This window comes from Solanum tuberosum, unplaced genomic scaffold (genome assembly GCF_000226075.1).
Source record: "Solanum tuberosum cultivar DM 1-3 516 R44 unplaced genomic scaffold, SolTub_3.0 scf00252, whole genome shotgun sequence".
Classification (NCBI taxonomy): Eukaryota; Viridiplantae; Streptophyta; class Magnoliopsida; order Solanales; family Solanaceae; genus Solanum; species Solanum tuberosum.
In genome coordinates this window covers 596,269-612,563 of record NW_006239175.1, presented here as the reverse complement: position 1 = coordinate 612,563, position 16,295 = coordinate 596,269, and the positions used below count along the sequence as shown (strand labels likewise).

The window sequence follows — 16,295 nt, the reverse complement described above, 5'->3', positions numbered from 1 at the left end:
GTGCTTGAAAAAAACACGTAAATTGATGAGGTTAATGTGGACACTTTCTCTTCTCTACTATTTCTCACATCATCCTCACTCGTCACCTCCTTCTCCTTACTTCCTTCTTCTTTCTTTTTTTTTGTCTTTTTTTATATTTGTTTCTTCATCGATAACTGTTCACTATATTATTTTGAGATGTTTAACAATATTTGTTTATTTTATTAAATCAATGAACATTCTATACTTAGTTCTTAATTTACTTTTATCATTAATTATAGTCATTTTTGTATTACATTTTTCAAGATGTTGTATTTATTATATTCAAAGGGTGATATGATAAAATCACCATTTTATTTATAGTTTCTTAAGAAGTATGCAAAGTCAATAGTCGACAAGTATTAATGAATAAAGTATTTTTTAATTTAACATGATATTTGAAAAAATAAAATAAAATTTGTGGTCTAAAATAATATTTAGATATTTATATGCCTAAAATTTATTTATTAAGAATAAAATTAATTTTAAAATTAAATTATTTCTAATTATAATAACATAATATTTTTTTTTTTTAAAAATGAACTAAAATATACGTAAAAGGGACAAAAGGAGTATTAATTGTTCCTACAAACTTCAACTAATTTTATCTGACGTTTCGACAATTGCAAATATAAATATGCAAAGTTGAAATGGTATTCTCATCGGATAGGATTTTTATTTGACTTTTTAATAAAAGAAAAATCATTTCTCAAATAAATTTAAGATCTTATAGGTCATAAATTTTTGTTTAAAATCAGTTACTTCCTTGTTCACTTTTAATTTTCACAATTGAATTTAATATATTAATTAAAAAATAATAATTAATATAATCATTTTATTAATTGATGTCTAGTATTTTTTAGATTCTAAAAAATAAATTATGAATAATTTATTTTAAAAATACTAACTAAATTAAAAATTTATTTAAAATTGATTGTTGCTTACATTTTCAAGAGCTACCTTGTTCTTTCATTTGACTTTTCTCTGGCAAAACGAAAAAGACTTTGGCTGTTTTCACATAGAGAAAAATGGCAAACTTCGTTTTACAATACCTCCATTTCCATGGCTTTCTCCTCATCTTTTCCCTTTTTCTCTGTCCCAATTCCTCATATAATTCCTAACTAGCTAGCTATCCCTTGTTCAATTTCTTTTCTCTCCCCAAATTCAATGGCTCTTTCTTCCTAATGATCCCTCTATTTCCCCTTTCTCCCATAAACATACAGAACGTATGCTGTAATGGATAGTAGGACTGCTTTTTCGGATTCGAATGATATTAGTGGAAGCAGTAGTATATGCTGCATTGGCGGCATGAACGAATCGGAAACTTCACCGGCAGACGTCAATTCCCTCAAACGTCTATCAGAAACACTAGAGTCTATCTTCGATGCGTCTTCACCGGATTTCGACTTCTTCGCTGACGCTAAGCTTGTGGTTCCAGGCGGTAAGGAAATTCCGGTGCACCGATGCATTTTGTCAGCGAGGAGTCCTTTTTTTAAGAATGTATTCTGTGGGAAAGATAGGAAGACGAAGCTGGAACTCAAGGAGCTGATGAAAGAGTATGAGGTCAGTTTTGATGCGGTGGTCAGTGTGCTCGCCTATTTGTATAGTGGAAAAGTTAGGTCTTCACCTAAAGATGTGTGTGTTTGTGTGGACAATGAGTGCTTGCATGTAGCTTGTAGGCCAGCTGTGGCCTTCATGGTTCAGGTTTTGTACGCATCCTTTACCTTTCAGATCTCTCAATTGGTCGACAAGTTTCAGGTAAACTATCAAAAACCCTCCAATATCAATTGTTCTTCTTGTCAATAGAATTGGAACTTTGTAAGTTAGCCAGTTGTATTACTAATGCCCTTAATTTAATGTAATTTTCCTTGCAAAATCTTTCTTGATTTAAATATGTTTGCCTTTGCATCCTAGGATAGTAATTTTTCTGAGTGAAATGGTGAGAATCTATTAAGTTGCTTACGGAATTTCAAGTGTCTCTAGGAGTCACTTGTGAGCTATGTTTTAATTTTAAATAATAGGTATGATCTATGTGCACCCTTTTTTTTCTTGTACTTTGTTCTTAGTTAAGTCCTCTTGCTTTCGAGAGATTGTAGGTCTTTTTTGACTACTTCGTTTCATATAATTAGAGGTTCACTCCATTCTGGTTTTAACTCCTTCAATTATCATAGTGTCACATTTATGACTTGAACATTTGGAGGTCTATGTAGGACATGATCAAACCTACTTAAGTGATATCTCTACAACTTTCCCTTCATGTGGGTACTCGTGATCCTTGCCAGAAAATATTGAGAGTCTAGATACTGCAAAAGTATAGCTTTATTCATAGCGTTTGTACAGTATTTATAAGACAACAAGTTAGATCAAATAAACTAAGCAATCCCTAATTCTTAGGAGATCCTTGAATCAAGGGATTTCCTCTAAACTATTTTCCTAGAATAATATATTCAATTCCATATTTACAAGAGCTGATTATAATCAAATCTGCCAGCTTATTTGTGGAGCAAATTACAATCAAATCTATCAGCTCATTGATGGACCAGATTGTGACTAAATCTGCCTACGCATTCGACACTCCCCCTCAAGTTGGCATGTAAATACCAAACATGCCTAACTTGCTCACAGGCTCAAAAGTAATCCTGAAAAGACCTTTTGTGAAAATAACTGCAACTTGTTCAGTTTTTGGAACAAAAGGAATGCACACACTTCGATCTTCAATCTTCTCTTTAATGAAGTGTGTTCACTTCAACATGCTTTATTGTCAACCTTCATTGTCACAATACAACTTCATTGGATAACTCATATGTCTTCTTAGTTCTTCCAAAAATCTCATGAGCCACAACATTTCACAAATTCTGTGTGCCATGGATCGATACTCAGCCTCAACACTACTTCGAGCTACCACATTTTGCTTCGTACTTCTCCATGCCACTAAATTTCCCCAAACAAAGGTACAATATCCAGATGTAGAACTTCTATCAATAGATGAACCAAGCCAATCTGCATTCATATAAGCCTCAATACTTCCTTGCTCATTCTTTTTAAAGAATAACCCTTTTTCAGGAGAACTCTTTAGATACCTTAAGATTCGATACACAGCTTCTTGGTATTCTTCTCGTGGTGCATGCATGGAATGACTTACTAGGCTCACAACAAAGGAAATATCAGGTCTAGTATGTGACAAGTAAATCAACTTACCCTACCAATCTTTGATCTGGCCTCTATCAATCAATTTTCCTTCCTTTACAAGCTTTAGATTTAGATCAATTGGAGTTTTAGTTGGTCTACAATCACTCATTCTTGTTTCTTTTAGCCGATCAAGAACATACTTCCTTTGTTACACTATAATATTCCTTTATCTGATTGTGCAACTTCCATGTCGAGAAAGTACTTTAGCAGGCCTAAGTCCTTTATCTCAGATTCTGAGGCAAGACGTTCCTTTATATATATATTTTTTTCAACTACATCATCTCCTGTGAGGAAGATATCGTTGACATACATTATAAGAATTGTTGTTTTTCCTTCTAGTGAATGTCAAATAAACAATTGTGTGATCTGCTTGTCCTTGCACATATCCTTGCTTCTTCACAAACTGAGTAAATTTTTCGAACAAAGTCCTTGGAGATAATTTTAGACTATAAAGAGATCTTCTAAGCCTGCATATCTTTGACTTGTACTTCCCTTCAAAACCTGGAAGGGGGATCCATATAGACTTCTTCCCCTAGGTGCCCATTCAAGGAAGCATTCTTCACATCCAACTGATGAAGAAACCCGTCAAGATTTACTGAGATTGTCAACAAAACTCTAATTGAGTTTAGAGTAGGTACTGGAGCAAACGTCTCGAAATAGTCAATACCATATGTTTGCGCAAATCCTTGCTAAGGATCCGTCTGATTTGAATTTGGTGGTGAACACCCATTACAACCCACTGGTTTCTTTCCCTCTGTTAAATCCATCAACTCCCATGTCTTATTTTTTTCAAGAGCTCGCAATTCCTCCAAAATAGTCTCCTTACGGCTTCCACTCAGGAACTCGTAGAGCATCCTGCACATTTTTTGGAATCTCCACACTAGAAAGTTGTGAAGTAAGTGATGAATAACTAAGAGACAACTTTTTATAGGACACACATTGAAATAGGGTATTTAGGAACATTTCTAACACCTTGTGTTTCACAATAGGTAGGTCCAGATCTGAGGAGTTAGAAAAATAGAATCGGTTGGAAGATTACCTTGAATACTAGTAAGGTCTTGCGGAACTGACTTTTGGTAGTGTTGAGAATCTTCGGTCTTTTTTCCTTGAGTTCGGTTCCTTTTCAAGTACACCTGTATTTCTTTTGTTTGTTCTCTATTCCCCATTTTTATTTGTCATTTGAAGGCTCTACAAGTTCAATTTATGAGTTCTTATCATTTAAGTAACTTAGGTCCCTATCATCTTTTGGATCACACTTATTTATAACTTGTTCTAGATCCCTCACATCAGTATTTGTTATAATATCAGGCTCCTCATTTGCCTGATGTCTAGTTTCCTCAATATCACAAAAAGACGAATCTTCACCTACATGATACTCCCTCTAAAGATGAGTGATAAAATAGAGTTGGGACTCAAAGAAAGTTAGATCCATTGTGACAATTATCTTCTTAGAATGTGGAGCATAACACTTTTATCCCTTTCGACTTGGGGCATATCCTACAAAAACACACTTCTTAGCCCGCGGTTCAAGTTCACTACAATTATGAACATGAAAAAATGTTGTACAACCAAAAACCTTTAGAGGCAGATCTGTAGTTAACCTAGAACTAGGAAAACTCAAAGAAAGTTAGCTCCATTGTGACAAAATATCTTCTTAGCATGTGGAGCATAACACTTATATCCCTTTCGACTTGGGGCATATCCTACAAAAACACACTTAGCCCGCGGTTCAAGTTCACTATGATTATGAACATGCAAAAAATGTTGTACAACCAAAAACCTTTAGAGGCAGATCTGTAGTTAACCTAGAACTAGGAAAACTCAAAGAAAGTTAGATCCATTGTGACAAAATATCTTCTTAGCAAGTGGAGCATAACACTTATATCCCTTTCGACTAGGGGCATATCCTACAAAAACACACTTAGCCCGCGGTTCAAGTTCACTACGTTTATGAACATGAAAAAATGTTGTACAACCAAAAACCTTTAGAGGTAGATCTATAGTTAACCTAGAACTAGGAAAACTCTCTCTGATAACTTTAAAAGGTGTTTTAAATTCAAGAGGACGAGATGGCATCCTATTAATAAGGTAAGTGGCAGTCAAGAAAGCCTCTCCCCAAAAGGTGTCGAGGAACTTTACTAGTAAACATTAAAGATCTCGTTACCTCTAATAGGTGTCTATTCTTTCTTTCGGCAATACCATATTGTTGAGGTGAATCCGAACAAGAGCTTTGGTGTATGTCACGACCCAGGGGTACCCCCTAGATGTAACATGGCGTATAGAACCCCGAAGGACTTCATACAAGCCATTTAGTCTTCATAACATAAGCAATAGAACAATAAGAGTAAAAACACATTTCATTGTCTAAAAATTTCATAAAGAGAAGCGGAAGTCTAGACACTAAGTCTCAACATAGCCATCTATTACAATGTTTGAATGAAATAGGGCCTAGTCCATACAACATGTCCAAAAAGGGAAATACATGAAACGAAACTACAACATGAGAAAAAGCCGTCCTCGAACCATGAGGACTCACCAACAAGCTCGGAAGATACACAAGTCCAAGCTTTAGCCACTAGAATGATCACCTCGAGAATCGGACCCTACAATTGGGAAAAATGTAGGAAAAGTAGGCGTTAGTACAAAAATGCACTAAGTATGATAGCCATGCATAAAAACATTGAAAACATGCTAAAAGGGACATTTCATTTGAGAGTATGCAATTTACCAAGTTTAAGCATCATCATAAAGTTAGTGGAACAACATAATGTCATAAACATAGCCAACATAGTCATCATCACCTTTGATACCTTTGAGAACTCATATAAAAGCTTCTTGAGTAACCATAGTTCATAATTCATATTCTTGTTCTTATTGTGGGAATAAGCCTTAACCAACATGAGACCATGTGAGCTATAACATGATCCCGGGTGTTACCCACACCGAAAAGGGGTGTCCTACTTGCCTAAGGTAGAACCATACTTTTAGCTTAGGTGGATCCATTAGCTAAATAATAACCTATGGGGCACATAGTTTATGGATAAGGAGATTGCTACTAGAAACCCGGCCTCGACTATCCTGAGGGCTTCCATCCCAAGAGATTACTTCTAGAAACCCGGGCTCAACTAATGTGAGGGCTCCCATCTCATATCAATATTCACTCGGTGCTAAGCATTTATTCCCACAGAGTACTTATTAAGTCTTGACTTAATTCATATTCATGGAAGAATGTCTTGACACTCAATCCATGCTTAATTCATAAGATAGCTCTTGATCATGCGTGAGAATAACCTTTCACCGTCCATGTCTACATACAAGTCTTAGATTCAATTAGGTGAGAAAACCTTTCAACCTTAGAATCTTCATTATGCGAGAAAACCTTTCACATCATATCATATTCATGCATAGGTGTGTATATGAGAATTTCCTTTCAACAACACAACAACTACATCATAATCATAGATGCTTCACTCTCAAAGTGTTCTTAAAGCATATACATATGTTTCATAAGTACATGCATAATTCACATACTTGCCCTTTCAAGGTTCAAAGTTCACTTTCAATCAACACGTCTAGAATTCAAACATTAGACATGGATATCATCATAATTCAAGTAACCCAATCACTACATGCATAATTTCATAACAATCTTCTTTCATCAACAAAGACCCACATCACATGATCACAATTGAGACATATGGGGATTTCATGGGTTCTTGGTGATTCATCATAAAAACCATAGGAAATCATCAATTCATGCTTAATATAACATAATTCAATCATTAGAATCGATTTTGAAAGGAACCCATGACTTTGGAATCAAACCCTAACATTTGGGGATTTCTATCTTTGACATTGGGATTTTGAAGGAGCTCCATGGATGAAAGCTACCCTACCTTAACAACAAAGCCCAATGAATTTGATGTGAAGAACCTTGCTCCTTGAATCCTAGCTCCAACTTCCTTCTTCTTCTTCTAGTTCTAGAGAAGTTCTAGAGAGAGAATATTTGGGGGATGAACTTTGGGGATTTGATTTGGGTTTTGGAAATAATGAGTTGAATGGGTGGGATTTTGGGTTAAAATGACTTATATAGTGACCCTAAATTAAGGCAAAACGACCCCACTTAAGTGGGATTAAACCGGAATTACCCAAAACACCCTTCACTTTGTGTGGGCTGCCCAGTCCTCACGTGGGGTCCCACAAGCAGTGGTCCTCTTCGTGGACTTGAGGCAGTGGCTAGGCAACAAGTGCCTTTAGCCCACAAGCCCAAGGCATCTTCACGGAGGGCTCCACGAGCAGTGGTGCTTGCCACGAGCCGTGGTCCCTCTCGTGGGCCTTGAGGCAGTGGCTTGCCACTTCCTTTCCACCCTCACACCACCAACTCCACTCCACGAGCCTTCTCACGAGCCGTGAAGTGGCTAGTGAAGGGGGGCTGATTTTTGGCAGATTTGGGGAGGCTACTGCCTAGCCCACCACGAGCCTCACCAAGGGCCGTGGTCTTGACCACGAGCCGTGGTGGTGGGCGTGGTAGGTGGGGCAGTGCCTACTCCAAGGTAGGCTGCCCTTGCCCCCCCTCCCTTGGCCCTTGCCCTTCTTCCTTGACGTTAACCCTCACGTTTAGCTCTAGTTTAGCCTACTAATTTCCGGGGTGTTACAGTGTACTACCCCAGTTTTTCTGAAAAGAACTTCCTAATTGTTCATTAAAAAATTCACGACCTTTGGTCACTCTGAAATTTTTTGATTTTCTTATTGAATTGTGTTTCCACCATGACATAGAAAGTCTTAAATACATTTTTATTGTTCCCTGCACAAGGAGTGTAGGTAAAGAAAAAACAGGAACTTTAGTCATGTGGTCACTAGCTCCTAAATCTATGATCCAAGAATCTATTTGGTTGGAATTGGCACTAAGAAAAGCAGATGATACAATATGTGTTTCAGCAAAAAAGCAAGAAGGATTAGAAGAATTTGGTGCATTTGGACGAAATTGTGGAGATTGAAGGAGTTTGTGCAGAATTTCTAGTTGTTCCCTTGTAAATGGAGACGTTTCTGGAGAAGGTTGCTGGCCCTGCTCAAAATAGGTTGTTTGAAGGGCCTGATCACTTTGATATTGAAAGCCACGATTATCAACTCTCTTCCTCCAGTTTAGTGGTTTCCCATAAATCTTCCAAATGTTTCACGGGTGTGCCAATGTTTTTTGCAATGATCGCACCATGACCTTTTTTTTTGTCATCTTCATTCTTCACTGCTACAAGAGCTAAAGAGTCTATAGCAGGTTTTAGTTCAACATTTAAATCATGTTTTAACATAACTTTCTTCCTAGTTTCCTCTCTAATGACTTCAGAAAATGTTTCACAAAGTGAGGGCAGAGGATTTTTTCATAGGATTCGTGACCTGGCCTCGTCAAACTCCCAGTTTAATCCTGCTAAAAATGGAAAGCTCTCTCATTTTCTTCCTTTTTTTGCTTTCACACTATTCACAGAACATTGTCATTCATCATTTTAACACTGGTCTAACTCCTGCAACAGACACCATTTCATTATAATAAGCAGTGACTTCTATATAACATCACTGGTCTCACAACATTCTATAAAGCTTGGTTCCACTTTTTGGTATTTTCCTACCGCATGACACTCAACTGTCCATTTAATTGTTCTATTTAATTTATATGTTATGTTTTCGAAGTCATTTTCCTGGAAAATTATGTCTAGATATCTGAAATGATCGTTAGGCACCATTATAACTCACATATAATCTTATTTGAGCATCATTCCTCTCAAACGGGACTAGATTTGCATTGCATATACCCTTTCTTCTACTTATTTTAAAACACTGACTATCAACATTTATTCTAAAATCTTACTATCTAAAGTGTTTCTCTGTGATTCCTACTCTTGATTTACTCGTAACTTGTTTAATCAATTAAAACAATATCATCTATGGCATGCATCATGAAATCTCATTCTATATGACATTTATTTGTTTATTTATAACTAGAATAAAGAAGTATTTTCTCACGGACAATCTGAGGTGTAACACATAGATAAGAGAAACTCTTCACTCTCTCCTCCGACTATTCTTACACTTGTGAGTGCTCCCTCACATATATCGTGTATGTCATTTATTTATTTGAAATTCATTCCTATCTTCTCCTGTACCCAACAAAGTACTTCTTTTTGCACGTTATCATATGTCTTTCTAAGTTGATGGATATAAATCATGATGTGGTGATATGCTTCCTTCTCAGTAAATTTGTATCAATTTTCTTAGCAAAATTATAACCTTTCTTTTTGCGTGTAATAAGTAAAAATTAGCTAAAACTAAATCATAACAGAAGACCAACTCTAGAGTACCTTCCTTTCTTTATCCCAAGTACCATAACCAAATGATTCTTGTCCTTGGTCTAAACTATCACTTGGTCTACCCACATGTCTATTCAGATCTTTCCTAGTAAAGATCTATTGGTCATTTGAGATCCTTTTGACCATATCTTCTCAAAAGTGAGTTTTAGTTTTACCGTCTCATTCTTTTTGCGGAATGTAAACACTAATGGTGTTAATTGTCTTCCAGATTAGTTATTAGAGAAAACTACTATAAAAAATGACATTCCATCTTTATTAATCATTAATAAAAGGGTCGGTTTTAGATTGCCTTTTGTGGGAAAGAATTAGGGATTGAATTGCTCTGGTATGACAGCATTATTTCTTTATAGAAAAAACAGCCGTGTGTGGTGAGGTACATCTACGACCGATAGCCAATTTGGCCAAGTTTCTGCAAAGCCAAAAGTGTTTTTTGTTAAAAGAGAAGTTCTTATTTTAGAGAATTGAGAGGTTTGACCAAGCTTTTAGGAAAAAAGATGAGTGCTTTTGAGTAGTAGCAGGAGTTGTATTTTGAAAAGCTAAAAAACGCCGCTTTTCCCAAGAAGCATTTTTGGAACCATGGCCAAGCACAATTTTCTGATCTTATATTGGCAAAAATGGTTTTCACAATGATTAGCCAAACACAAAATGCTACTCTCCAAAAGTACTTTCTTGAGTCGAAAAGTACTTCGGACAAAAAACACTTTTCAACATAAGCAGATTTTAGAAGTTTGGTCAAACAGGTTATGAATCTCCTTACGTAAAATTGGGGAACATTATATCTTTTCTCATTTAGATTAATAGGACACTTAGCAAAACCTTATTCACTTTGCAATCATGCGATATATGTTATTGAAAAGTCAGTTTCTTGTGAAATTCCTTAGTTATCACGATTTATCATGTATACATTACTACACAACTAACTGTACTGGCGACTAAGATATCTTTCCTAATGTTACATTGCATGTTTCCTCCCCTTTGCAGCGACACCTATTGGATATTCTTGACAAAGCTGCAGCAGACGATGTAATGATGGTTTTATCCATTGCAAACATTTGCGGTAAAGCATGTGAAAGATTGCTTTCAAGCTGCATTGAGATTATTGTCAAGTCTAATGCTGATATCATAACCCTTGATAAGTCCTTGCCTCATGACATCGTAAAACAAATCACTGATTCACGTGCTGAACTTGGTCTACAAGGGCCTGAAAGCAATGGTTTTCCTGATAAACATGTTAAGAGGATACATAGGGCATTGGACTCTGATGATGTTGAATTACTAAGGATGTTGCTTAAAGAAGGGCATACTACTCTCGATGATGCATATGCTCTCCACTATGCTGTAGCATATTGCGATGCAAAGACTACAGCAGAACTTTTAGATCTTTCACTTGCTGATGTTAATCATCAAAATCCTAGAGGATACACGGTACTTCATGTTGCTGCCATGAGGAAAGAGCCTAAAATTATAGTGTCCCTTTTAACCAAAGGAGCTAGACCTTCTGATCTGACATCTGATGGCAAAAAAGCACTTCAAATTGCTAAGAGGCTCACTAGGCTTGTGGATTTTACTAAGTCTACAGAGGAAGGAAAATCTGCTCCAAAAGATCGGTTATGCATTGAGATTCTGGAGCAAGCAGAAAGAAGAGATCCACTACTAGGAGAAGCTTCATTATCTCTTGCTATGGCAGGCGATGATTTGCGTATGAAGCTGTTATACCTTGAAAATAGAGGTAGGATGTCATGTTTCTGCTTACTTCTTCTCTTATAGTTATACTCTTGTTTCTTAAGATCCAGTCCATTGTATATGATCTTCCACTTGGTTTGCTCCTGCTCCTCTTCTGACAGCCTATGTCTAGAATTTCATATTTAATAACCAGTCCTATTTTCTATGGAAGTTTTGAGTGATATTTTGATATGTCTAATGGAGAACAAATTGAGGATGAGCTATACTATTATGTAATGACACATGGAGGATGACATATACTGTAGTGTCATAACAAATGAAGGATGAGATATGCTATAGTTTAATATTTCTCAGTTACCCTATAAAATTCTTCATAATAGTATGCAGGGGACGGGTGGGAAGAAAACTCGAAGATATGCTTTTCTTAATCTAGAAGTAGCTTAGGATACATATCATGTTGCATGCAATCCACGATTGCGAGGTCAGTTATGAATCGGGGTGGTTTCTTTGTTTGATAATCTTCATCCTCTCTACTCTTTCACTCTAGCTTTAGACATTTATCCATGTCACTGATAGTGCTCTTAAGGCTTAAGTCTATTTCATTTCAGTCCAAGGAATGGGGTGGTAATGTTCTGTTAAAAGTGCAGCTAATTCACCCCCACCTGGTCCATTTTTTTCTTCTTTCTTTAATTTGATAACGGGTGACCTTATGTCTCTCTTTTCCCCCTCGTATGTTATAGATCTCCCAGTTTGCTATAAATTCATTTGTGATCTCGTGATGAAGAACTTTTTGCTCTCTATGTTGCATTACTCACACTCCCATCTTTTACCATTCCTAAGCCCATTATGATGATTATCCCGATACGTTGGGATGAGTCTCTTTAATTTGCTTCCCTATATGAAGTTATTGTTAAGAACATTCTGTTTCTGTTTATTGTCCATACTTAATTTAGAAGAAATATTTGTTTCAGCTTATTGTCCATCCAACTCTCTTCGAGAATAGCATTTGTCACTATATCATGCTTTTTCCATCCTAGTATGCCCACACAGCCATCTCAGCGTCCTCATCTTCACAACTTTCATCTTCTAAGCGTGGGAGTTCTTGATTGGCCAACCCTCCAGCCCATACAACATAGTCGGTCTAACCACTGCTCTATAGAATTTACCTTTTAAGTTTTGGGAGTACCTTCTTATCACACAAGATTTCGGATGCAATCCTCCATTTCATTCACCTTGCACTAATACGATGTGTGACATCATTGTCAATCTCCCCATTTCCTTTGGATAATAAACCCAAGATACTTGAAACTTCCTCTCTTTTGAATGACATGTGTATCAAGATTCACTTCCATGCCAGCCTCATATGCATTACGTCACTGAACTTGCACTCCAAGTATCCTGTCTTGGTTCTACTCAATTTGAACCCTTTAGACTCCAAGGTGTGCCTCCAAACCTCCAACTTAGCGTTAACTCCGTTCTGGGTCCCTTCAATCAGAAATGTCATCTGCAAATAACATATGACATGGCACCTCTCCTTGGATATGCCATATCAATTCATCCATCATTAAAACAAACAAGAACAGGCTAAGAGTTGATCTCTAATGCAACCCCATCACACTAGGCAAGTGCTCGGGGTCACCTCCTGTCGTACTTACTCGGGTTTTGGCTCTATTATACATCTCTTTGATTGCCTTAGTGCACACCACATGTACACCTTTAGCCTCCAAGCATCTCCACTATGTTTAAAGGTAAAATAAATTAGTACTTTTTAAAGCAAAAAAGGGTGATACATTCATCAGGAAATTTTTAAAGATGCCATATGGTTTTCTTCTCGTAGTTTTAGATTTGTGACGCATGATATCCTTGACATTTTGTGATATATTCAAAACTAGCTCAAGGTTAAGGCCTGAAGTGCAAGGTTATTTTTTCCTTCTAAACTAAGATAATTGCTAAAATAAGAAAAAACAGCCGATTTTATTTTCCCTTCCTTATCCTTACTTCTTTTTCTCCTTCTTTCAACAACATACCTAGTGTAATCCCACAAGTGGAGTGTGGGGAGTGTAGAGTGTATGCAGACCTTACCCTTATAATTTGATATTTGTCAGATATGAGATAATATTTTACTTAAGAACTTATTACTTCAACTATTCTAAGTTTGGCATTCTTACACTAGCATTAAACATTCTGATGCACCCCACAAACTAAACATAGAAACCAAAATGAACTTGCCTATTTTAAAACAACAACAACATACCCAATGAAATCCCACTAGGTGGGGTCTGGGGAGGGTAGAGTGTACGCAGACCTTACCACTACCTTATGGAGGTAGAGAAGCTATTTCTGAAAGATAGATAATTTATTTTAAAACAGAGAAAAATAAATAATTGTCGGATAATTGTTGGAGTAGTAGCCGTCTTGTATTCATGAAATGCTTATTAAGCAATACATCTTTGTCTATCTCATAAACACATGGTATTAGAGCTTCTACGATATCTTATGCAAACTAAAATTCACCTCCCACATAGTAGAGGTTGGCCTTATGATGCAAATCCAGCCAAAGTTTCTTTTACTTTTCATAACTTCACTGTTCTGGCCCTTCTGAACGGCTTCTTTAGTATTACTCCTAGTTTTTTAGGACCATTTGAGCGCCCAGCATGCATTTTAAATGACCCTTTGGTAGTATTGCACTCCTTTCTTTGGTTGTTAAGATAGCATGGTGGTTCTTTTCGATGCCCTGCCTATTTTTGCTGATTGCACTGTGCTTTTTCTGGTGATTGTTCTGCTGGGGTACCTATTTCAATGGCACTGCCTCTTTCCGGCCATTTTTCATCAAATTCAATCAGATCTCCTAATTCACTTTTTATCACTTTCAGACCCTTTCTCTATTTTTTCTTTTCTCTAAATGTTTTGTGGCTTCTTTCATTTGTTTGATATATTTTATTGAGCTTTGATACCGTGTGCGAAATAGAGAGAAAATATAATGTGTTGATGATATGGTAAATACAAGACACCTATTTGTAGGTGTCAGGTAGATTAAACATGGTATTTGTCCTATGGGAAATGATATCTTATTTAGGAACTTTAACAACTTTAACATTCTAAAAATCAACACTTCACCCTCTTAACACTGTCAGTTTCTGTTTCTTTTTCATTGTTATCTTCTTCTTTCTCTTCCATACCTATGAAACACAAAGACGGGCAGATAAATGAAATTTACTCTCTTTAGTTTCTCCTTTCAGAATTTTTCATCATTTTCTAATTTCTGTTGCATTTGTCATATTTTTAAATGAAGGGGGTTATTTTAGTCCTGGGGGAGAGGGGGGTTGCAGGGATAATAGTTTGGAACCTTTGTTGCTCGGACTCTCCAAAATTATTGTTGCACCCATGTCAAATCCTTCCAAAACGACTACTTTTGGAGGATCCGACACACCCAGTGACATTTTTGAAGAATCCAAACAACATTTTTTGGAACTAGCCCAACTTCATATTAAATGTGTAACTCACAAGTCACAATGATACTAGTTTGGAAGGAAAACTTAACAGCTTCACTCTGACAATATAGAGGATATTCTTAATGTTTGCAGGAGGGGTGCTGCTTATGGTTGGTACACTTAAAATTAGACCTATTTAATCTTATATTTTTTAAAAGCAAATGTTCTTTCATTTCCAAAAGAGGTCACAAGGTTTGTCCTATTAATGGTGGGTGATCAATAACATTTGATTATGGTTAATGAACTATTATATTAGTGAAAAGGGAAAAGTAAACCATTATACTGAAGATTGACTAGTTGATTGTCTTTCAGTTGGTCTGGCTAAACTCCTTTTTCCCATGGAAGCAAAAGTTGCAATGGACATAGCTCAAGTTGATGGCACGTCTGAATTCCCCCTGGCTAGCATGAGGAAGAAGATAGCTGATGCACAGAGGACAACGGTGGATTTGAACGAGGCTCCTTTCAAGATGAAAGAGGAGCACTTGAATCGGCTTAGGGCTCTCTCTAGAACTGGTAAAGATATTTTCAGCTACATCTATCACCAAATCCTCATTCTTTATGTTTCTCGTTTTTTCTATCTTGATCTGTGTACTGTTAGCATATGAATTATGAGCCCAGTGGTTGTCCCTCTTTTTCTGATCTTGTTTTTTTTTTCCGGGGGATGAGGGGTGGCAGGAGGGGTATCAGAAAGCCATATTCTCCCTATATGAGATATAAATGGACTAGAGCAATTTCAGGGTCAAAATGTGCTCTTTAGTTCCTGAAAACGATGAGGCTGCTTGATTGTGCACTGACTGGAGTAAAACAAAGTCACTTTATTCTTCCCCCATCTCCTCCACCAAGCTTTTATCTACTTGCAGCCCATTTCGTTTTTTGGTACATTAAACATTTAAATTTCTGAATGTTGTGCTTTAAAGTCCTTCATGAGATTTGATTATAAAGCGTTGTGTACTTGCAGTGGAACTTGGAAAACGGTTCTTTCCACGTTGTTCAGAAGTTCTAAATAAGATCATGGATGCTGATGACTTGTCTGAGATAGCTTGCATGGGGAATGATACAGCAGAAGAGCGTCAACTGAAGAAGCAAAGGTACATGGAACTTCAAGAAATTTTGTCTAAAGCATTCACGGAGGATAAAGAAGAATTTGCTAAGACCAACATGTCCTCATCTTGTTCCTCTACATCTAAAGGAGTAGATAAGCCCAATAATCTCCCTTTTAGGAAATAGATTTTGTATTTAGGAGATATGAGGAAGAAACATAGGACTCTTTCTTTTCATCATTTGATGCGTTATACATACAAACACATGTACCATAAACTTGTATTGTGAAAAAAAGATTTAAATTTTATTACTAGTTGAGAAGCAATCATTTGAAAGTGAAAAAAAATAAAAAAAAATAAAAGGAGAAGGTGAGAACACGTAGGTGATTTGGCTTCTACTCTTTTTGGAAAGGTGACAGGATCTAGAAAGACATTATGTCCATGGTTAATGTGGTCACTTGCTCCTTTTGGCAAATGGGACCCCCCCCCCCCCCCCCCCCACACCCGCACACCAC

At 36.7% G+C, this 16,295-nt stretch overlaps 1 protein-coding gene across 1 annotated transcript; it reads left to right on the top strand.

Moving 5' to 3' along the window:
• Positions 1–968: 968 nt before the first annotated feature.
• LOC102592156 (regulatory protein NPR1) lies at positions 969–16,094 on the top strand. The gene is made up of 4 exons (XM_006357647.2): positions 969–1,776; positions 10,548–11,295; positions 15,053–15,253; positions 15,699–16,094. Exons 1-4 carry the CDS (start codon positions 1,255–1,257, stop codon positions 15,965–15,967), a joined length of 1,740 nt encoding a protein of 579 aa, XP_006357709.1. The 5' UTR covers positions 969–1,254; the 3' UTR covers positions 15,968–16,094.
• Positions 16,095–16,295: the final 201 nt, after the last annotated feature.

Coding starts and splice junctions, on each gene's coding strand:
- LOC102592156 (XM_006357647.2), top strand. CDS start 1,255: ATGGATAGTAGGACTGCTTTTTCGGATTCGAATGATATTAGTGGAAGC. Junction 1,777..10,547: donor AATTGGTCGACAAGTTTCAG/GTAAACTATCAA, acceptor TCCCCTTTGCAG/CGACACCTATTGGATATTCT. Junction 11,296..15,052: donor GTTATACCTTGAAAATAGAG/GTAGGATGTCAT, acceptor ATTGTCTTTCAG/TTGGTCTGGCTAAACTCCTT.